Below are 24,994 nucleotides of genomic sequence, written 5' to 3'. Positions count from 1 at the left end.
TTTGTAGTTTGTAATATAGTAACTAAAAATTGTGTTCATATAGTAGTTGGAAAATTACTTTATATGCCAAATAGTATTGTTCTTTTACGTGTAATTATGGTAATATGAGAAAAGTAAGATTTCAAATAGCATTTTGCTTTTTAAGGAATGGAGGAGGGATTTGAAGCAGTTGAGAAATTATTCTAAAGACGTTGTAGGAAATATAAAAGTCTTTATTGTTGATTAGCAAATTTTATTATTTGTCAGTATTTTTGGCATGTTGTAAATAACTCATCTTCCAATAATTCAGTTGAGTAATTAAATTTAGATTGCAAATTTTTCTTTTCAAATATTTTGACTCTTATCTCTTCATTTTTCTATTGTATCTTAATTGGTGTGGTCTATATAAATGGACAATAAATTATATATCTTTGTTATAGAGATCAGACAGTGAATAGAACTTGGTATTCATCCCAGACAGAATTATGATTGAATGTGTTTGCAAGATTAAAGCACTGAATTTACTTTTTTCTAATTAAAGGCAATTAAAGATTTCCAGACACAAATAAAAGACAATGAATTGAGGAATAAGTGTAGGAGCAAGTCCATTTGCAGGTGAAAAGATGTGCCTTTGAAGCAGAACCAGCTGTATTTTCATTGAAAGAATAACAGTTGAGGAAGCTTTTCTGCATGTGCTTGCTTGATAGCATAATGTACTCATAAGCAGCTTATGCAGTATTCAGAAAATAACAGTGCATTAATTTTTAAAGCAGCAAAAGCAGAGGAAGAGCAGTACTGCCACATGATGATAATGAGTGTGGCTACTGTAAAGTCTACTGTTCTAAGAAAGAAAAAAAAAGTGAGCTTCTGCAAAATGAACATTTATAAAACAATAACCAGATATTCACATGATAATGAGCTTAGGCCACAATATCAACAAAAGGCAAAGATGCAGTCTTGTTTCTGGGCAAAGCTAAGGAATTAAAAAGCCAAAAGCCAAAAGCAGTTAAGTAATCTATTCTTTTATTAAACTAAGGAAACTGTCAGTAAAACTGTGGCACAGTTAACACAGACTATTACTTTAAATATAAAATAATTCTTGGCATAAATGTAGGTTTTTATGTCAAATTAAATAGAGCATATAAATTACTCTATTCTTTCCTAAATTAATGTAATATGAGGAATGGAAAATGATAATATTGAGGTAACAAAATATGATCTTTATTAAACATATGTTCTTATATCTACCCATGATTCTTTATAGAAACAGTGCCAATGCTAAAGTTAAATATATTTTAATTATACTGAATAAGAAAGGAATTTTTAACATATATAACATGTACTGATTAGAAATTATAAATGAAAATGGCCTTTTAAAGTATTCTGTTTAAAAAAGCAGACACTACACAGATAGTTTGCAAAGTATATATAAATAAAAATTATGAGAATGTAGGTATTATCTTTGCTATCAAAAAATTCAGGCATAATTCAAAAATTCTTTTGCATCAATGTTTTCTTTTTAGTTATTACTTTGCTCTTAGTTGATATTTATAATCCCTGTTTAAGACTTGAAACAGGAAATTCTGGTGATTATGTACAATGAGTTGTCAAGTATATGTTTTCAATTTATATTTAACAGGAGAAATCAGAGACAGACTAGTTTGTTTTGTTAAAGTTGCTTGAATTGGGAACTAAACACATATTATTAGGTGAATCTTAGTTCTCTGTCATTAGAAGTAACTTGAGAGATAATCTTCTGGGGCATAAGGATGATTAAAATGATCCCAAAGAAAAGTATACATTCCACTTTGCTCTTAGTTTTATAAAGTGTGAGCCAGGGCTGGAAATAGCTGTGAATCCAGAGTGAAACAAGAAATAAACTCTTATTCTTCTCTTATCTCCTGGAATCAAGAAGTAATCAATTAACCTCTCTCTCTCATTTTCATGTTATTTCAAGTTGGCTTTCTGTCCTTTATCATGAAAACAATTCTGAAGAGTATCTAAGAAGATCCTCAACAACTACACAGATATTTTCCAACCAAACCAGGGACTGTTACTCTCCAAGTCTAGGATCTTAATTAATATTTAGTCTTTTTATTCTTTTTTCTATTGTGATCCAGCCTAAAAGATGAGAAAGAAATATTTAAATTTTTATAATGTTCTTTAAAGGAGAAATTGGTTGTGTAGAGAGAATGGCCAGTACACTCTAGGACAAAGCAAAGAACTATAGGTTCAGGTTATCATGGTCAGTATTCTAGCTGGTCATAGTAGTTATAATTTATGACCTTCATTCTCCAATATTCATTCCAGATCTTATCTCTAGCAAGAATCTTAGTTTGATGAACCCTTTGCCATTAGTGGGTAACACAAATCTTCGTTCCTGAAGTTTCTAAGTGATTCTTCTTGTTATAAAGTCACACAGTTGACCAATTTTTTAAATAGATATATGTGTTTATTTATTTATTTTTAACATTTTTATTCGAGTCTAATTACTTTGCAATGGTGTGTTAGTTTCTACTTTACGACAAAGTGAACCATTTATACATATACATATATCCCCATATCTCTTCCCTCTTGCATCTCCCTCCCTCCCAAACTCCCTGTTCCACCCTTCTAGCTGGTCACAAAGCAACGAGCTGATTTCCCTGTGCTATGTGGCTGCTTCCCACTAGCTATCTATCTTACATCTGGTAGTGTATATATGTCCATATATACACTACCACTCTCTCACTTTGTCCCAGCTTACCCTTCCCCATCCCCATGCCCTCAAGTCTAGTAGGTCTGCATCTATATACCCGTCTTGCCCCTAGGTTCTTCATGACCTTTTTTTTTTTTTTTTTAGATTCCATATATGTGTGTTAGCATACAGTTTTCCTCTTTCTGACTTACTTCACTCTGTATGACAGGCTCAAGGTCCATCCACCTCACTACAAATAACTCAATTTCATTTATTTTTATGGCTAGTAATATACCATTGTATATATGTGCCACATCTTCTTTATCCATTCATCTGTTGATGGACACTTAGGTTGCTTCCCTGTCCTGGTTATTGTAAATAGAGCTGCAATGAACACTGTGATACATGACTCTTTTTGAATTATGGTTTTCTCAAGGTATATGCCCAGTAGTGGGATTGCTGGGTCCTATGGTAGTTCTATTTTTAGTATTTTATGGAACCTCCATACTGTTCTCAATAGTAACTGTATCAATTTACATTCCCACCAACAGTGTATGAGGGTTCCCTTTTCTCCCCAACCTCTCCAACATTTATTGTTTGTAGATTTTTTGATGATGGCCATTCTGACTGGTGTGAGATGATATCACATTGTAGTTTTGATTTGCATTTCTCTAATGATTAGTGATGTTGAACATTCTTTCATGTGTTTGTTGGCAATCTGTATATCTTCTTTGGAGAAATGTCTATTTAGGTCTTCTGCCCATTTTTGGATTGGGTTGTTTGTTTTTTTGATATTGAGCTGCATGAGTTGCTTGTATACTTTGGAGATAAATCCTTTGTCAGTTGCTTCATTTGCAAATATTTTCTCACATTCTGAGGGTTGTCTTTTCGTCTTATGGTTTCCATTTCTGTGCAAAAGCTTTTAAGTTTCATTCGGTCCCATTTGTTTGTTTTTATTTTCATTTCTCTAGGAGGTGGAACTCTCTCATAGAGTGTTCTGCCTAGGTTTTCCTCTAAGAATTTGATAGTGTCTGGCCTTACATTTAGGTCTTTAATCCATTTTGAGATTATTTTTGTGTGTGGTGTTAGATAGTGTTCTAATTTCATTCTTTTACATGTAGCTGTCCGGTTTTCCCAGAACCACTTATTGAAGAGGCTGCTTTTCTCCATTGCATATTCTTGCCTCCTTTATCAAAGATAAGGTGAACATATGCATATGTGTTTATCTCTGGGCTTTCTATCCTGCTCCATTGATCTATATTTCTGTTTTGGTACCAGTACCACACTGTCTTGATTACTGTAGCTTTGTAATATAGTCTGAAGTCTGGGAGCCTGATTCCTCCAGCTCTGTTTTTCTTTCTCAAGATTGCTTTGGCTATTCAGGCTCTTTTGTGTTTCCATACAAATTGTGAAATTTTTTTTTTCTAGTTCTGTGAAAAATGCCAGTGGTAGTTTGATAGGGATTGCATTGAATCTATAGACTGCTTTGGGTAGCATAGTAATTTTCACAGTGTTGATTCTTCCAATCCAAGGACATGGTATATCTCTCCATCTATATGTATCATCTTTAATTTCTTACATCAGTGTCTTATAGTTTTCTGCATACAGGTCTTTTGTCTCCTTAGGTTGGTTAATTCCTAGGTATTTTATTCTTTGTGTTGCAATGGTAAATGGGAGTGTTTTCTTAATTTCACTTTCAGATTTTTCATCATTAGTGTAGAGGAATGCAAGAGATTTCTCTGAATTAATTTTGTATCCTGCTACTTTACCAAATTCATTGATGAGCTCTAGTAGTTTTCTGGTAGCATCTTTAGGATTCTCTATTTAGGGTATCATGTCATCTGCAAACTGTGACAGCTTTACTTCTTCTTTTCTGATTTGGATTCCTTTTATTTCTTTTTCTTCTCTGATTGCTATGGCTAAGATTTCCAAAACTATGTTAAATAATAGTGGTGAGAGTGGGCAACCTTGTCTTGTTCCTGATCTTAGTGGAAATTGTTTTTCACCATTGAGGACGATGTTGGCTGTAGGTTTGTCATATATGGCCTTTATTTTGTTGAGGTAAGTTCCCTCTATGCCTACTTTCTGGAGGGTTTTTATCATAAATGGGAGTTGAATTTTGTTGAAAACTTACTCTGCATCTATTGAGATGATCATATGTTTTTTCTCCTTCAATTTGTTAATATGGTATATCACATTCATTGATTTGCATATATTGAAGAATCGTTGCATCCCGGGATAAACCCCTCTTGATTATGGTATATGATCCTTTTAATATGCTGTTGGAATCTGTTTGGTAGTATTCTGTTGAGGATTTTTGCATTTATGTTCATCAGTGATATTGGCCTATAGTTTTCTTTCTTTGTGACATCTTTTTCTGGTTTTGGTATCAGAGTGACAGTGGCCATGTAGTATGATTTTGGGAGTGTTCCTCCCTCTGCTATATTTTGGAAGAGTTTGAGAAGAATAGGTGTTAGCTCTTCTCTAAATGTTTGATAGAATTCACCTGTGAAGCCATCTGGTCCTGGGCTTTTGTTTGTTGGAAGATTTTTAGTCACATTTTCAATTTCAGTGCTTGTGATTGGCCTGTTGATATTTTCTATTTCTTCCTAGTTCCGTCTCAGAAGCTTGTGCTTTTCTAAGAATTTGTCCATTTCTTCCAGGTTGCCCATTTTATTGGCCTATACTTGCTTGTAGTAATCTCTCATGATCCTTTGTATTTCTGCAGTGACAGTTGTTACTTCCCCTTTTTCATTTCTAATAATATTGATTAGAGTCTTCTTCCTCTTTCGGATTGATCCTTTGAACGTTATGTAGTGTCCTTCTTTATCTCTTGTAATAGTCTTTATTTTTATTTTATTTAATTTATTTATTTTTTTTTTTTGCGGTATGCAGGCCTCTCACTGCTATGGCCTCTCCCATTGCAGAGAACAGGCTCTGGACATGCAGGCTCAACATCCATGGCTCACGGGCCCAGCCGCTCCGCAGCATGTGGGATCTTCCCGGACCAGGGCACGAACCCGTGTCCCCTGCATCAGCAGGTGGACGCTGAACCACTGCACCACCAGGGAAGCCCAATTTTAAAGTCTATTTTGTCTCATATGGGAATTGCTACTCCAGCTTTCTTTTGATTTCCATTTGCACTGAGTATCTTTTTGCATCCCCTCACTTTCAGTCTGTATGTGTCCCTAGGTCTGAAGTGGGTCTCTTGTAGACAACATATATATGGGTCTTGTTTTTGTATCCATTCAGCCAGTCTATGTCTTTTGGTTGGAGCATTTAATCCATTTACATTTAAGGTAATTATTGATCTGTATGTTGTTTCGGGTTTGTTATTGTAGGTCTTTTCCTTCTCTTGTGTTTCCTGCCTGTTGAAGTTCATTTAGCATTTGTTGTAATGCTGGTTTGGTTGTGCTGAATTCTCTTAGCTTTTGCTTGTCTGTATAGTTTTTAATTTCTCCATCAAATCTGAATGAGATCCTTGCTGGATAGAGTAATCTTGGTTGTAGGTTTTTCCCTCTCATCACTTTAAATATGTCCTGCCACCCACTTCTGGCTTGCAGAGTTTGTGCTGAAAGATCAGCTGTTAAACTTATGGGGATTCCTTTGTATGTTATTTGTTGCTTTTCCCTTGCTGCTTTTAATATTTTTTCTTTGTATTTAATTTTTGATAGTTTGATTAATATGTGTCTTGTCATGTTTCTCCTTGGATTTAACCTGTATTGGACTCTCTGTGCTTCCTGGACTTGATTAACTATTTCCTGACCCACATTAGGAAAGTTTTCAACTATAATCTCTTCAAATATTTCTCAGTCCCTTTCTTTTTCTCTTCTCCTTCTGGGACCCCTAATTCGAATGTTGGTGCATTTAATATTGTCCCAGAGGTCTCTGAGACTATCCTCAATTCTTTTCCTTCTTTTTTCTTTATTCTGCTCTGCAGTAGTTATTTCCACTATTTTATCTTTCAGGTCACTTATCCATTCTTCTGCCTCAGTTATTCTGCTATTTATCCCTTCCAGAGAATTTTTAATTTCATTTATTGTGTTGTTAATGAATGTTTGTTTGCTGTTTAGTTCTTCTAAGTCCTTGTTAAACGTTTTGTATATTTTCTCCATTCTACTTACAAGATTTTGGATCATCTTTGCTATCATTATTCTGAATTCTTTTTCAGGTAGACTGCCTATTTCCTCTTCATTTGTTAGGCCTGATGGGTTTTTACCTTGCTCCTTCATCTGCTGTGTGTTTCTTTGTCTTCTCATTTTGCTTAACTTACTGTGTTTGGGGTCTCCTTTTCACAGGCTGCTGGTTTCGTAGTTCCCGTTGTTTTTGGTGTCTGCCCCCAATGGCTAAGGTTGGTTCAGTGGGTTGTGTAGGCTTCCTCGTGGAGGGGACTAGTGCCTGTGTTCTGGTGGATGAGGCTGGATCTTGTCTTTCTGGTGGGCAGGTCCATGTCTGGTGGTGTGTTTTGGCCTGTCTGTGACCTTATTATGATTTTAGGCAGCCTTTCTGCTAGTAGGTTGGTTTGTGTTCCTGTCTTACTAGTTGTTTGGCATAGGGTGTCCAGCACTGTAGGTTGCTGCTCGTAGAGTGGAGCTGGGTCTTGGCGTTGAGATGGAGATCTCTGGGAGATTTTCGCCGTTTGATATTACGTGGAGCTGGGAGGTCTCTGGTGGGCCAATGTCCTGAACTTGGCTCTCCCACCTCAGAGGCACAGCCCTGACACCTGGCTGGATCACCAAGAGCCTGTCCTCCACATGGCTCAGAATAAAAGGGAGAAAAAAACAAAGAAAGAAAGAAAAAGATAAAATAAAATAAATAAAATAAAATAAGATAGAATAAATAAAAATGTTATTAAAATAAAAACAAAAATTAATTATTAAAATTTTTTAAGTAACAAAAAGAAAGAAAGAACAACCAAACCAAAAAACAAATCCACCAACGATAACAAGCACTGAAAACTATACCAAAAACAGAAACAAACAAACAAAAATAAACAGACAGACAGAATCCAGGACAAATGGGAAAAGCAAAGCTATACAGAGAAAATCAAACACAGAAGCATATGCCTACATACTCACAAAAAGAGAAAATGGGAAAAAAAAAAAAATATATATATATATATATATATATATATATATATATATATATATATATATATCGTTGCTCCCAAAGTCTACCTCCTCAATTTGGGATGATTCGTTGTGTATTCAGGTATTCCTCAGATGCAGGGCACATCAAGTTGGGTGTGGTGATTTAATCCACTGCTTGGATTTAATGAGGCTGCTGGGAGAGTTTTCCCTTTCTCTTCTTTGTTTGCACAGCTCCTTGGATTCAGCTTTGGATTTGGCCCTGCCTCTGTGTGTAGGTCACCTGAGGGCGTCTGTTCTTCACTCAGCCAGGACGGGGTTAAAGGAGCAGCTGCTTTGGCGGCTCAGGCTCACTGAGGCCGGTGGCAGGGGGGAGGCAGTGGTACGGAGTTCAGGGTGAGTCTGCGGTGGCAGAGGCCAGCATGGCGTTGCACCAGCCTGAGGCGTGCCGTGTGTTCTCCTGGGGAAGTTGTTCTTGGATCACGGGACCCTGGCAGTGGCGGGCTGCACAGGCTCCCAGTAGGGGAGGTGTGGATAGTGACCTGTGCTCGCACACAGGCTTCTTGGTGGCTGCAGCAGCAGCCTTAGCGTCTCATGCCCATCTCTGGGGTCTGCATTGATAGCCATGGCCCGCACCCGTCTCTGGAGTTCTTTTAAGCAGCGCTCTTAATCCCCTCTACTTGTGCACCAGGAAACAAAGAGGCAAGAAAAAGTCTCTTGCCTCTTCAGCCATTCCAGACGTTTTCCTGGACTCCCTCCCAGCTAGCCGTAGCACACTAGCCCCCTTCAGGCTGTGTTCATGCAGCCAACCCCAGTCCTCTCCCTGGGATCCAACCGAAGCCGGAGCCTCAGCTCCCAGCCCCCACCTGTCCCGGCAAGTGAGCAGACAAGCCTCTCGGGCTGGTGAGTGCTGGTCTGCACCGATCCTCTGTGCGGGAATCTCTCTGCTTTGTCCTCTGCACCCCTGTTGCTGTGCTCTCCTCGGCTCCAAAGCTTCCCCCCTCTGCCACCTGCAGTCTCCACCCGCAAAGGGGCTTCCTAGTGTGTGGAAACCTTTCCTCCTTCACAGCTCCCTCCCACTGGTGCAGGTCCCTTCCCTATTCTTTTGTCTCTGTTTTTTCTTTTTTCTTTTGCCCTACTCAGGTACATGGGGAGTTTCTTGCCTTTTGGGAAGTCTGAGGTCTTCTGCCGGCATTCAGTAGGTGTTCTGTAGGAGTTGTTCCACATGTGGATGTATTTCTGATGTATTTGTGGGGAGGAAGGTGATCTCCATGTCTTATTCTTCCGCCATCTTCCAAATGGGGCTTCTTCTAGATGTATATTTACATACCACACAGTTGACCCTTGGTATCCATGGGAGATTGGTTCCAGGACCCCCATGGGTAACAAAATCCTGATTCTCAAGTCCCTTATATAAGTAAAATGGTGAAATACAGTTGACACTTGAACAACATGAGTTTGAACTGCTTGGGCTCACTTATACACACACTTTTTTTTCCCAATAAATATATACTAGAGTCCTACAAGATCCTAGGTTAGCTGAATCCATGGATGTGGAACTGGAGATACAGCAGGCTGACTATAAAGTTGTACTAGATTTTTGACTGTGCAGAGGGTCAGTGCCCCAACCCCTGCATTTTTCAAGGGTCAACTGTATTTGTGTATAACCTACACACATCTTCCTGTATACTTTAAATCATTTCTAGATTACAGTTGACTGTATATAAATTTCATTAAATTCTACCATTGGTCATGGTAGTACATGGGATTAACCAAGGAGTTCCTTCACATCTTTCCATATTCCTCTTGGCCCTCACTGTGTATTAACAAACCATTTTCTCCTTGATAGCCAACATCAATTATCCCAGCCAACACTGTGAGTCCCCATTTTACTGTTTACTCGTAGGCATGAATAATCCAAACTGACTGGGTAGCAGACTCAGCTTCCAATTCAGGAAAACTAATATTGTGTATTTTTTTTAGGTTACCTCTCTTTCTAGGTAAAGTACACAACAAAATGTACTACTTAAACTTTGGGCACTGGGAGGATTTCCCTTATAAATTGTGTTTTAGGACCACCTCCAAAGATAGCAGTGTACTTCCAGCTGGTGCAGCATATTATAATGAACCATCCACATACATTATTTTTTAACTACTAAAACAGTACACAACATTTTATGATTTGTTGAATTAGATAACCCCCAATTCATGACTGCTAGCTCAGGCCAGATGGTCCCTGAGTCTCATGACCAGGTAGTCAGTCTTCATCAGAGCTTGGTAGCAATCCAGGAGTTGTTCCTTAGCAGCTGTTACCTGTTGAAGGATGTATGGTGTTGTTCCAAAACCCTAGAGACTGCCACTTATTTTTAATTGGGACCTGCTAAAGACTTGTTTCTATGTCTCAGTTAGCTTAAAGCACTGCAGGCTCCATTGACTATGCCATGTCATAAGTTCTAAGAAGTAGAAGAGCTTGTACACCAATCTACTGGAGAACCTTTTATTGTACCATGTCTTAGCAGCTTTTCAGGTTCTTTACATATATAAAATATGCATGTAGATTAAAAAAATTAACAACATGAGCAACCATGTATCCATCATCTAGGTTAAATATTAGACATATACCAGTAGCTTAGATTGCCTCTTTATGCACCTTCCCAATTGCTACACCCTCTATGCCTCTATACGTGTGAGAGATAACCACTATCTTGATTTTGTATTAATTCTGTTTTATGAATTTTCTACCTAGATATGTGTTAAGCAATATATTTTTTAGTTTATGAATTTTATATGAATGAAATCATGCTGTATATGTTGTTATGTATCTTGCTCTTATTGAACATATTTTTAAGTTTTATTCTTATTGATGAATGTTGATATAGTTCATTCATTTTCTATGCATTATAGCATTCCATTATATGACTATATCAATATTTTTCTATCCTACTCATTTTGACAATTGCATGATTCTCAGTTTTTTTCCTATGAATGCTATTATGACGATTCTATAAATATTTTCAGACATGTCTGTTCCATGTGCAAGAGTTTTTCTCTACAATATATACCCAGTAGAAAAATGTTGGATTATAGGTATGGATATGTGACATTATCAAGTAATGCCAGTTTCTTAAGAAGTTGTACCTATGTTCCCTTCTTAATGGTAGATAGAGCACAAAGCGCAGCAAGTTGACCTTTTCTTCTTGGAGATAATCTTGACATGCTCTAAATCAGTGGACTTCCATGAATCAGATTTAGTTGATAAGTCTCCGTATTTTTGACAGAATGTTCTTTCTTCTCCCAGATATAGACATAGATCGATATAGATAGCTATAGATATAGATACAGATATGAATGAGGCATCTCAGGCAGTTTTCATATCTTCTCCAGGGCTTATGTCTTATTGTCCTTGTGATATATTGCAGGTTGGTGAGGCAGTTGGTCTATTGGAATCAGATTTAGATAGAGAGTTGATATAGTTTAAAAGCAGGTTTGTAAGTATACTGCTGTTCCTTCCAGTAAAGGCAGATAGTCTCTTGTGGTATCTGTGATCAGAATTTAGAAAAATGCATTGGCTAGATTAATTAGCTAGTTGTGACCATGTGCAAAGAACATTTATATTCTGCTATGGTAAGTACAGTAAAAAAATTCTACATTAAGTTTATATTTAATTGTACTCAGTCTCCAAGACCAACTAGCCACAGTGAGGAAATAAATAGATCTGTGAAAATATCAGTGTAACTGCATATTTTGGGTTTTTTTTTTTCTTTAGAGTAATCTTTTATTTATTTATTTTTGGCTGTGTTAGGTCTTCGTTTCTGTGCGAGGGTTTCTCTAGTTGCGGCAAGTGGGGGCCACTCTTCATCGCGGTGCACGGGCCTCTTCACTATCGTGGCCTCTCTTGTTGTGGAGCACAGGCTCCAGACGCACAGGCTCAGTAGTTGTGGCTCACGGGCCTAGTTGCTCCGCAGCATGTGGGATCTTCCCAGACCAGGGCTTGAACCCGTGTCCCCTGCATTAGCAGGCAGATTTTCAACCACTGCACCACCAGGGAAGCCCACATATTTTGTTTTTGATGATATACTCAGTTTCTGAAACTTCTCCAGGAATATGCATTCCCTTTGATTTACCATTTTAGTAAGCAAGGGGATTAATATTTCTACTTCACTCTTACTTTCAAAAGTTCTCACATCACATATCAGGGAACAAAGCTGAAGATCCTGCCTATTTCCAAGGTTATCATTTGAACCTATATACTCAGATATTGACAGTTGGTTCTGGACCACTGAGCCTGACATCAGAAATTGAACTTTTTACTTTTATTACCTATTAAGCTCTCTTTCTGACTTGGGAGACTTCAGTGACATTTTGGCCCCCTCCAGAAGTTAGTGTTTTCTGAATCTTTATACTTAATATGTTCCCAGTATTTGGAATTGCTTCCACCAGTTATCCACATGACTTCCTCCCTGACGTCATTCAAGTACCTGGTTAAGTGACATCAAATGATAATGTCAAGTGATGTTACCAAGAAGGCCTTCCCTAACCACTCTATCTGAAACAATACATCTCCCTCCTTTGTTTTCTGCTGCTTGCCAAATGTATTCTTCTATTTAGTGCTTTTCATTACCTAGCAAATTGAACCATTATTTTTGTTTGCTTATTATCCATCTTTTTGCAAGGTTCAAGATAATAGGCATTTGGTCTGTTTTGCCAAACTATTTTATTTTCAGTACCTTGAACACTGTTTCTATATAGTGTAAGTGCTCAATAATTTTTAATGAATGAATGAAAGCACTGCTTAAGAAAATAAGATATAAGAATTCTTATGACCATAAGTGAACATTTTCAGTTATGCTTAGGTACAAGGTTAACTAAGAAAAACTATAATTGGTGATATGTCCTGATGTTATACTATTTACAATACTATTCTCAGAGATTCTAGCAACTCTATCTGCTAACCATAAAAAATAATGTCTCATGCAATTAAGAGCTTGGATACAGGTGAAAATAATAATAATAGTAGTAGTAATAATATATCTATATATAGATATATAAACACATAGGTATAACTTTTCTGTTTCCTTATGGATAACAATATTTTGTTACTTGCTAGCCAAAGTAACCTTATGTCAGAGATTTTACAATGTACTCAATAGCTATGTGTATATACTCATAGAGGTTTGATAATCAGTTGCTAATATTTGTTCAAAGAGCAATTTTATAGTACAGATTTCCTGTGTGAAAATGCAAGCTTTAATGTTTTTTATTTTGAAATGCCCAGTTTTCAGCATTAAGTCCAGATTAATTTTGAAAAAAAAATTACTAAATTCTATTTTAGAATAAATAGCAAAGTTCATACATTCTAAGTGTATTTTTCCCTTATATAAGTTATGGTAAGTCCAGGCATTAACACGAAAGTTAATATGTTTTATTGTTCCAAGTGCATTACTTAGCTGTATCACTAGCATATTTGGGGACGGCCTTTTATATTTCTTCCCAAAATGATCTTGGATTTTACATGCAAAGGGAGAAGCTTTATAATGAGATATTGACAGAAACACACACTCTCTATTAAGAATCTAGATTGTATTGAAGGAATTTTAAGTTTCAATGTCGTGATTTCAGAGAAATTTTCTATTTGTATTGGCAATATTAATAATGCAGTCATCTAAATATATATTTATTGTTAAGTCTTATACATAATGGATAATAGAATCTATATTCTTACTAAGCCATAAAAATAGTTTTCCATATCATGGAATTTTTACTAGAATAATAATTTTGCAACTTTATTTTAAACATACAAAAGGTGGCATTTCATTATTATAAATATGTCTCATAAGTTTAAGATATAATATGTCATTATTTTAGAGAAAATCAAACGGAATGTTATGGCTGTTTTGATGAAAGTAATTGAGATTGAGGATTAAGAGTAACATTTGTGGGCTTCCCTGGTGGCGCAGTGGTTGAGAGTCCGCCTGTCGATGCAGGGGACACGGGTTCGTGCCCCGGTCCAGGAAGATGCCACATGCCGTGGAGTGGCTGGGCCCATGAGCCATGGCCACTGAGCCTGTGCGTCTGGAGCCTGTGCTCCACAGCGGGAGAGGCCACAACAGTGAGAGGCCCGCGTACCACAAAAAAAAAAAAAACAAAAAGAGTGACATTTGTCATCATTTATCAACCTGAACTTTGTTTTGTTCCTGTACTTTGTTTTGGTTTTACAGTATCAAGAAAATTCTATTAATACAAATAAATAGTTACAATATTAATGTAACTTTTTAATAGTACAGATCTAGCAATTTAAGCATACTCTTCAACTAAACTGAACACAAAACTCTAGAGAAGAGTAGTTAGAAATTTTATTCCAGAACTAAAACACAGGTATTATCTAAGGACAACCTGCAGTTTTTATCATGAATATAAAGTTTCAGTAACCAAAGTATAATAGTCCTTCTAACTATGCATGTGCCTCTCACTTTTTATTGCAAAACAGTTAAGCTATAATAAGAACATGCATCAAATAGGAGCACCAGTGTCTTGTCTAGCATTTTTAAGGAAAATGCATCTGTGCTACAATAGTATATTCACTTGTATAATTCTTTGTCTGTGGACATTTAAAGTCCTGAATTATTAAAAGTCAACTGTATAGAAACAACTTTCCTAACCTATGACACATGTCCAAGAAGATCAAATATAAGTACAGCAAAGTCAAAAGAGATAAACAACAACTAGTTAAACTAGCACTGCAAAGCAATATACTGCTTGTTTCCATTATATTAGAATGTGAAATGTATTGGATTGTGCATGTTAAATTTTTTTTTAAATGTAGAATATCTTTAAAAATAGGAAATTGGGGCTTCCCTGGTGGTGCAGTGGTTGAGAATCCACCTGCCGATGCAGGGGACACGGATTCGTGCCCCGGTCCGGGAAGATCCCACATGCTGTGGAGCGGCTGGGCCCATGAGCCATGGCCACTGAGCCTGCGCGTCCAGAGCCTGTGCTCAGCAACGGGAGAGGCCACAGCAGTGAGAGGCCCGTGTACCACAAAAAAAAAAAAAAAGGAAATTGAATAAAATATGATTTGAATTAGACTCTTAAAAGTTAAATGTATATTTTGTAATCTCTTGGGAAACTATTGAAACATTATTCTAAGAGATATATCAAAATACAATAAATGATTTAAACAAAATATTAAAAAATGTTCAAATAACTTAAAAAGGCATGAAAAGTGAAACAGAAACAAATCAAAGGAAACAAAAAGAAAACAAAGATAAAATGGTAGACCTAAATAAAAATACATTAATAGTTTCATTAAATGTATATGTTTAAACATACCAATAAAAGGACAGAGGATTTTCAGGTTGAAATTTTATAAACTGATGTAAATATAGGCTGTAGATAAGAAATTCACTTCAAATATAATGAGATTAAAGGTAAAAGGATGGAAGAGAAGCACTTCTTGAATGGAAAGTAAGGACCTCAAAAGTCTGCTCTTCTATAAAAGCAAGAACAATGACAAAAAATTGTCAAAATCAAATTTTTCAGAAATCTACAAATTTTCAAAAAATTTAAAACAGTGCAAAGAGTGTTTATTTGAGAAAAACAGCTAACTCTGAGTAAGAACATCAAGCTTTGTTTTGTTCAATTTGCCTTAATCCAATCTTCCCCTCCTCAGCTTTGCAACAATAGTAGTCATGAAAAACAGCAGTCTGCAGTCACTGGAGAGGTCAAATGTGTTTGGAGCTACCCCAAATCCCATCCTCTGAGAACTATCACTATTTGACGTGTCTGGGAGCTTACTGAAAATCCCCATTCTCAGAAGTTGTCTTTATTTGACCTGACTTAGAGCTCATTCTGTGTGAAGAGTCCTTTCCTGATGGCATTTGGCAAAAACAATCAGTGGCAAGCATTTAACATCACGACTACCTGAGGCAGCATTACTAGTTGGGGCTAGCATAAGGCTGACCTAAAATTGTTTTTAAAACTGGGCAATGAGATGTTCATAGTGTCTTTTTAAATCCCTGACATAGATTCTTGGGAATCTAGAAAGTCATGAACCTGTGCAGGACTATGCCATGTCCAGTAAAGACCTGGAAAGGCCATAAGCTCTCACTCTTTGCTGACCTTGAGGAAGCTAGCAGGAAGTGAAGGCTAATGCAGAACTATAAAGTCCTGTCAAAGTATGGAACACCTGTTCAACAAACCTGGAAGATATATTGGTAAAAGACAATTAAGAAAATACCTGTCCAGTTATTAGATGAACATTAAGCTAAGTGACTCCATATAACAAAGAATACAGACTCTACAGAATTAGACCATAAAAGTCACTAAACAAACAAACAGTAACACCAACAAAAGAAGAACAAAGAGCAGCAACAACAAATCCTAGGGGAGATCTGTTTGGCCGAGTTGCCACATTACATTATTTAACTGTTGCTACATAACATTTTGTAGAAAACTGTTCTCTACAAAAATTATGAAACACACAAAAAAATCAGCAAATTATGGTCCATACACAGAAAAAGAATAGAAAGCACCTCTAGACAAGTTCAGACCTTGGACTTACTAGACAAAGACTTTAAATCAGCCATTTAAAATATGTTCAAAATATAAAGAAAACCATGTCTAAAGAATTAAAGTATGAGAATGATGTACCAACAAATAGAAAATATTATTATATAAATGTAAATTATGTATATAAAAAATAGAAATTCTGGACTTGAAAAAAATATAATAACCAATATAAAAATTTCACTAGAGGGGCTTCGCAGTAGATTTGAACTTATAGGAGAAACAGGGAACATGAAGAGAGGTTAATTGAGATTATCCAGTCTGAGGAACATGAATAAAAAATAATGAATGAGATATGACAAAAAATGAACAGAGCCATAGATACCTATAGGACTCTATCTAGCATACCAGCCTATGCATAATAATAGTTCCAGAATGAGAAGAGGAAGAGAGAGCATCAAAAAGAATATTCAAAAGACAAAAACCTTCTTGAAATGTGATGAAAAACTTTAATTTGTATATCCAAGAACCTCACAAAATTTTGAGAAGGATAAACTCAGAGATCCACACCTGGCCACATCATAGTCAAACTGCTGAAAGTCAAACATAAAGAGTAAATCTTGAAAGCAGAAAGTAAAAAGTAATTCATTATATATGATGTGATGAAAGCAAAAGAGCGTCAACCAAAAATTCTACATCTAGCACAACTGTCCTTCAAAAAAGTGAGAAATCAAGATGTTCTTGGATAAACAAAACCAGAAAATTTGTCAGTAGTACACCTGCCCTATAAGAAACACTAAAAGAAGTCCTCCAGGCTAAAATGAAAGTGCATAAGGCAGTTACTAGAATCCACAAACAGAAAAAATAAGTTAACACCAGTAAAAGTAACTGCATAGGTAAATATATCTACAAGTGTTTTTGTGTATAACTTTCTTCTTCTCCTTGCTGACTTATGAAATGATGATAAAGCAGTACTTAGATGGAGATTTATACTTGTTAATGACTATATTAATAAAGAAGAAAGGTTTCAAATCAATAACTTAAATTTCTATCTAAAAAATTAGAAAAAAATGTGCAAACTAAACTCAAAGCTATCTGAGGGAAGGAAATAAGAAAGATTAGAGTGAAAATAAACAAAATACAAAACAGAAAAATGGTAGAAAAAAATCGACAAAACCCAAAATTTGTTATTTAGAAAGATCAATGAAATTGAAAAAACCTGTAGTTAAGACTAAGGAAAAAAAAAGAACAAATTACTAATACCAGTAACAAAACAGTGTAACTACTATTAACCTTACACATATAACATGGATTATAAGAGAATACTATGAACAATTAATTGTACACTAAAAAATTAGATAACCTAGATACAATAATACCAAGTGCTAGTGATGATGCAAAGCTATCAGAACTCTTATTCATTGCTGGTGAGAATGCAAACACTCTGAAAAATGGTTTGACAATTTCTTACAAAGTTAAATATATACTTACCATAAGACTCAGCAGTCTTACCCTAGATAAATGAAAACTTATGTTCACATAAAAACCTGCATACCTGTGTTTATAGTAGCTCTTGTCATACTTGCCAAACACTGGACATAACCCAAATGTACTTCAATGAGTGAATGCATAAACAAGTTCTGGTACCTTCCTATAATGGAATACTAACCAGCAATAGAGAAGAATAAAATGCTGATACATACAACTTGGGTGAAATTTAAAGGCCTTAAGCTGAATAAAAGAAGCCCTTGTCACATTTTTGCTGCATTATTGAAAAGACAAAGCTATAGAAATGGACAATATATCAGTGGTTGCCAGGAATTATGGTAGGAAGGAGGGTGAGTTTAGAAAGTTAGTGCCAGGGAGTTTTTTGAAATAATATAACTTTTCTATATCCTGATTATAGTAGTAATTACATGATCTATACATAAGCATTAAAATTCATAGAACTGTATACCAAAAGGAAAAAAAATGTTATATTCACTGTATGATAAGTAAAAAATAAAATATAATGAAATAATATAATAGGATCATATTGGAGGGAGGAAGCATAAATCAGTCCATCAGAAAGTGTGGAGATGGGGGAGAAAGCTTTTGTTACTTAAACTATGTCATAGGAAATTAAAATACAGAACTGTGATGAATGGTGTAATTGAGAAGAGAGAAACGAGATGATTGAGGTCCCATATTGGCTTTGTAGGCTCGAATTTCTCTCGTATAAAATGTAATGAGCAATTGCTAAATTGCCACTTTTGTTATCGTATTATTGATATAACCAAAATCAGATCCAATTGTATTTAAAAAGCTGTCTGCATATGAAATCTAGATTACATAAATGTGTTTTTTCCTGGGTGTAAGTACTCAGAAGGCAGGAGCTTCTTATTTTATATTTTTTTTTACAATCATGTGCGCATAGGTATTTTTCATGAAGCCATAAAAAATTAAAATGTTAAATATCTTTTTGGGTATAATGGAGAGATCTGGTTTTAGTTATAAAGAACTTAACAAATGCCCCTGTAAACGTTTTCACTTAGTAGACTGAAACCACGTTTTGCAATATATACTTTTGGATATCACAGTCAGCAAGGAGAATGCTACATTAATGACAGATGCACTTTTTGGAGAAGTATGAGGTGTGTAATAATTTTTAAAACTGTCTTTTTATTATAAATACTGCTTCAAATGTTCATATCAACTTTAATATAAATTTAGAAGTATTATTCTTTAAGAGATTATAGGACTTGAATTGAAATAGAACACATTATTTAACCAATGGGAAGTGAAGTAGAATGATAAAATCTTACTTTAACATTGACTCTTTTAAGCATATTTGAATCTGCTTTATGACAGACACATCATCCAGAATATTGCATATGTCTACAAAAAGCAGATTGGTTAAGATAATCTCTTTTTTTGTTTATTTTGTCCCTGTTGCACCCAGAGTTTATTATAGGGCATATATAACATAAGAAATGACTTCTTGGCTTCAAATCTATAATATTGAAATTTCTTTTTAGGTTCTCATTAGAAACTTGCTTTGTAACCCTGAGTGGAGACATTTGATGTGTCACCAGTTTCATTGCTCTGAACTGTTTATATCTCAGCAGGAATAATGACATGAATAGTTTGACTGTTGACATGTGAAATCAGAGTGAACACTTGTCAAGATTTTTTCAGCAAAATTAAATGTTGCTAATTTAAAATGGGTCAGAGTAATATTTTTCTGTATTTGTTCATTCCATAATTTAAATTTAGATCATTTGATATACATTTTTACAATTGGCTCATTTCTGGATCATTAAACCCATCAAATAATCATTAAAATCATCAAATAATATTTATTAAGGTGCTGCATGCTCATAGATCCAGAATGACTGCTATACCATTGCAGTTAAGGAAATAGCATACACACTTCTTAAAAAAAAAAAGCTCTTCAGCCAAATAAATACTTTTATGTGTCTAATGAACACAGATATAGCATTTCTTCATCCTCCCATTCATTTGTCTCACTTCCCCCTGGCATTTCTGACTCTAAAAATCTATATAGAATTTTAAAGGTACTTTTGAATCATTAGCAAACACATTAAAAAATATATTGCACATTAAATTTTGATGGTATACTTTAGATAAACTGCTTTCAGATTTACTTCAGTGTGAGGAAGATGTGGAAATTAAAGTTAGCAGTTGTATTATTTTGATAGACTACAGGGGTAAGTTTTGGAAAGTAATTGATCTTTGAAAGGAAAGGGAATAAAATGGAAACAACAAGGCCAAATAGAAGAATATAAAATAGTTGAAGAGATTATATGGTCAAATGTTAACTCCCACTCAGAATGACATATGATTATATTTGAGACTAATTGGACCCAATTCTTAGCTAACAGGTTGGTTAACAAAAAGAGTATATCATTCTAGTCAATGCTTTTGTTGTTGTTATTGTTAAATCTGTTTTCCTCACAGGGTGTGTAATAGCTCTTTTGTTACCCATTAGTGGGGTCACCAGGTGGTATACACACACAAAAAAAAGCAAATTTGGTGACACTAACTCAGTTTTGTTCATTTTTGGTTGTTAAATGTGGTAAAGAACATTGAAACTAATGTCTAAATATAGCTATCCTTCATCATTTATCTAGCCATATTTATTCTGTCCTCCACAGAGAGCAAACAAAAGTTAAATACTTTTTTCTAAAGAATTCAGCAACTGAAAGTTATTTACAGATCAGTCTTTAGTTTCTTACTTTGAAGATACTTCTCAGATTGATTATTGAATACTTAATATATCGATAATAAAATAAATTTCTAATGAACTGTTATTCTTCAATTATGAAGACAGAGTTAATCTTATCTGTTTAAAGGGATCTTATGTAATTTCATTTATTTCCACATTTGTCTCCAAATGCTTCTAAAGGTTTACTCTCTTTGCTTTAAACATCTTATTCTCTAAAAGAATTTTTTATCTTTGTTGATATTCACCTCACACCAAATGAAAGATGTCTGTCAAATCTTCTTCCTGAAAAAGTAAGAGAGAAGGAAAAATTGACCTTAGGGTGACCAGTTTATGGTTTCCATAACTGGGAATTACTTTGCAACTTTGTCTCCCAGTTTTACTCTATTTAAAGGTTCTTTGACATTTCAGATGGCCGTTAAACTTAAATTATAGCTCATTGTCTGAAATTATCTCTTTCTAGGTAAACAGGATTATAAAAAAACCAAACCTATTTTACGAGCAACCAAATTAAAAGCAGAAGCAAAGAAAACAGCAATAGGCATAAAGGTACCTGTATTTGATAACTTTAAAATGTGATATATTGCATGCCATCTCATTTTCTAAAACTGGATTGCATAAATGTTGAATTCTAAATGTTTTATGACATTTCAAAATCTAAGTCAAATGCCAGGATTAAAGGCTTTTAAAGAGAATTTACTTAATGAGAAACATCCTTCCCATTCTAAGATTTTATTAGGTCTTAGAATAAGACCTAATGTCACTTAAGAGAGACAGTTACACTTAAAGTTGCAATTTACTTTTTCTCTAGCTACTGTATTTATTGTTCAAACACTTCAGCGATATATGTGGCCTGGATCAAAAACTTTTCTCACTTGCAATAAGTTTCATTTTATGGTTGTTTAACTTTTAATTATAATTGTATATACTTAGATCATTAATATATGTAATTTTACACGTGTATTATTTTTGTTGTCAGTACTCTCTATGATGAAATTCTAATGATGTTTCCAAACTTGTTCTTTTAGAAAACCAGTGTTTTAACTGCTTAAGAGGGATAAAAGCAACTGAGAATGATGTTAGCAGATGCTAATCCAATGTGCTAGCACAATGAAGTTCAACAAAATTACATTTACATTATTACCCATGTCAACTCTGCCAAGTGTTTAGAGTAAAATTAAACTATAAATAGAAAAATTAATTTGACAGCTCTACTGTCAAATGTGCAAAAGTAAAGTGACTAGTACCTATATTTTATTTAAATATTAAAATGTTAAAAGGAGATTTTGGGTTTTATCTGGCAGATGAAAAATCAATTTTTCTAAGTTATAGCTTATAGCAAATGCCAAGGTATTACTACCAAGCTGTAACAGCTGTTGAACTGCCAGATGATATATTTGGTTGTCTTCCAGAATTTGCTATTATGATCACGAAACACTGCCTTCTTTTTACTCCTGATACTGATTTTGATCAAGCATTGCTGTGTGCTGCGGTATGTTTTCACAGCACAATCTCCTCAGTTAGTGCTGTGTGTCAGTTTTTAACGGAAGAAAAAGAAAAAAAAAAAAAAAATGAATTGCCTTTTTGTTTGAAAGAGAGATGATTAATCTTTTGAAGTTTTCTTCTAATTTCATGTGAAATTTCATTCATCTTTAAAATTATTTCCATGACACAAACTTTCTAAAACCAGTGGTTAGTTTCTTATTTTGCAGTTAGTTACCTGATGATTGTCTCTTGTAATGAGAGCACTGTCTGTCATTTTCCAGGAAAGCAATATGTCACTTATTTTTATCTTTCACAATACAGGGCTTTGTTTTTGTCTTGTTAGAAGAATATTGGGGTAGCACAATCCACTTGTGGCACAGTATAATGAGCAGCTGCAAATTAGAATTTGAAAAATAGTGCAGCCATGCATTTATTGATGTATACCACTTTCCTGTATATATCCTCTATTTCATTTGCTCTTATCATTTTGCTATGGTTTTAACTTGAGGAAATAACCATATTCCTAGTATAAGTCTACCTTATAGTGCAATCTAATGTCTTTTTAAAAACAATATAGAATTTGTTTATCTTTTATGAGAAAAAAAATTGTTCTTAGGTTTCATTGATGATTTAAAGTATGTACAGAAAAGTTTCTGACATCAAAAACAGCTCCTTTTTAATAAACTAGCATATCATTTTGATTTGTAAACCTGTGAAAAACAAAAACCTTATCTTTAAACACTGTTTACTTTGCTTGAAAATTTATGTAATGAACCCATTAAAATAATAGGAAACTTTTTAGAATCAGAACCATGGAGGTGTTTTACATTTCAAATCTGGCATACTAATTAGTTTGCCCTGTCAAACTTTGATTGCCTTGTCATTTTAGCATAGTATTTTAAATAACGAAATTTCTTTCAGCAATTGCCATTTAATGCTATTTAATTTCCCCAGTGAGTGATTTTATCCATGTTGATAATGTCAGAGAAGCAACTAAGGATTAATGAACATCAAACATGTTTGACTCTTATCTAGTTAATACAGGATGGCCATAATGTTATAATATTTTATCACTTTACTACTTATTTTTTAGAATGAATCATTGCTATGCTTTTAAAATAATTTAAATCTACAGAAAATATGAACAGCTGCAAGGAATAGGAAAATAACAGTAATGATAAAACTGAACACGAAAGAGGCCTAGAATCACATGACTCCTCTTACTGTTACAATGATCTAGCTGAGTCTAAACTGGCACATTTGTAAAATGGATTTTATGCCATTTACCTCACAGTATAGTCAGAAGAGTTAAATAATACACTTAACATAAATATTTCTTTGAATTAGCTATTACTGGTTTGCATAAATAAGACTGTCCTTGGATGTTTGTCATTGGCCTAAAGATCCCCTACTCAACTAAGTCTGCTTTGTGTTACTATACTACATATTACAAAATGTTTTCAGTTTTGCTGTGAAGATAGTATTATGGATATTATTGCTGTAAAGTTTTCAAAACATTACATAATTTTAATATACCTTGTACATAAATTATATAAATCTGACTCAATCCTTCATTTATTTAGAAATTGCTATGAGCATTACAATGTTGTAGAACCTGTGGAAAAAAAGATGAATAAGACACAATTATCTTGGAGGAATTTCTACAAGAAATCACATGATTGAGAAATCATGGATTAGAGATATAAAAATTACACAATAGGGTACTTACCCTCAGGGGCTTCTAGTGCTTTTTTATAAATGTATGTTTAGTGATAGAAAATTTCAGGGACCAGTAATGATTCAGAATAAGATATGAATATCACTTCTTCAAAATGTGGAATTATTTCTATTGAGAAGCTATTTTTAGTTTGTGTCTTTTACCAATATAAACAAAATGTCATAATTTATGACCCAGTAATGAGTACCACCTAAAAATTATTTGCACAACTAATATTTGCTATTTGGTTGCTGTTCAATTTGAAGATTATTTTTCAAGAGTTGCAACATCAGGGAAAATTTTTTTAGAATGCAAATAACCTGTGTTTCCTAGTATTTAGAAGGAAAAAGATAATCTATATTTGTTTATTAAGTAGTTTATTTGAAACAAGTAATTATAATAAAAAATAAGGATCAGAAATTTGATTTATCTGTTACATAAATAAAATATTCAAATGGCAACCAGATCCTGCTAACAACCCCTTGGGTTGAGCCAGCTGGAAGCATTATTTTTGTTCTCTTTGTTATTCCTGATCTAAAACTAAAAATAGCCAAGGGTGGGGAGAGTCATAAATGCCTGTAGGTCTCTAAGTTATGGTTAGTGTGACCAGAATTCTGAAAGCAGTATTTTCAAATTTTACCATAGTTTTAACCCTCCAAGTATGCAGTCCCCACAATACTTATCTCCTTAGCAGAATAGGGACATTCTGAAACAAATGATTTGCTGTACCTCCTCGTCCAATACTTTGGAAGCCTCACCCCCTACACCATAGTATGTTGAATAGACTTAATTGAATTAATGGATCTTCTGAAGTTGTATTCTATGAATGTTCTCTGCTTCCTACCCTTAAACCCCTTTTTCATGCCTCTGGATATTCTGAAAATGTACAATGAAGATGATACAGAGCTGTTTGAAAGGATAAGAAGGAGTTGAAAAACAGCAATTAGAGGTGATTATCAATGAGATGAGAATCACAGACTCTAATCAAGAGTAAAAACTTTAGTCTTGTGTTAAGCTTATGGGAATGGTGACTGCTGTTGAACAGTTTTTTGTCCACTGTACAGAACAGATGGAGTTTGCAGTTGTGTGTCACTTGTTTATTACATCCTCTTAAAATTAGTAGCTGTGTAACCAGATGGGTCTGGGAGCACAGCTGTGGATACAAGAAAATAAATGAAACCTGTCTGATGCTGCCATGCCCTTTTGAGATGCCAAAGTATTCCAACTGCAGCAGAGAAAATTCACTTTAATTTGACATTATATTGATAGAGTAGATTGAGAAATCAAATCTTACAAAAATAGTTGACACTAAGTCTTTC

At 34.6% G+C, this 24,994-nt stretch overlaps 1 protein-coding gene across 2 annotated transcripts in view; it reads left to right on the top strand.

Annotated features, from left to right (window-relative positions):
- TRIQK (triple QxxK/R motif containing) overlaps positions 1-24,994 on the top strand; it is a 98,294-nt gene that overhangs the window by 64,245 nt on the left and 9,055 nt on the right. For both annotated transcript variants that reach the window (XM_019925152.3, XM_019925149.3), the window contains exon 5: positions 20,937-21,022. In XM_019925152.3, the coding sequence (XP_019780711.1) occupies positions 20,937-21,022 (86 nt within the window). The remainder of the gene's footprint in view (positions 1-20,936; positions 21,023-24,994) is intronic.

The sequence above is a fragment of the Tursiops truncatus genome, chromosome 17 (genome assembly GCF_011762595.2).
Source record: "Tursiops truncatus isolate mTurTru1 chromosome 17, mTurTru1.mat.Y, whole genome shotgun sequence".
NCBI lineage: Eukaryota > Metazoa > Chordata > Mammalia > Artiodactyla > Delphinidae > Tursiops > Tursiops truncatus.
Note: the sequence above shows the minus strand (reverse complement) of the source record. Positions and strands in the feature narration are given on the sequence as shown.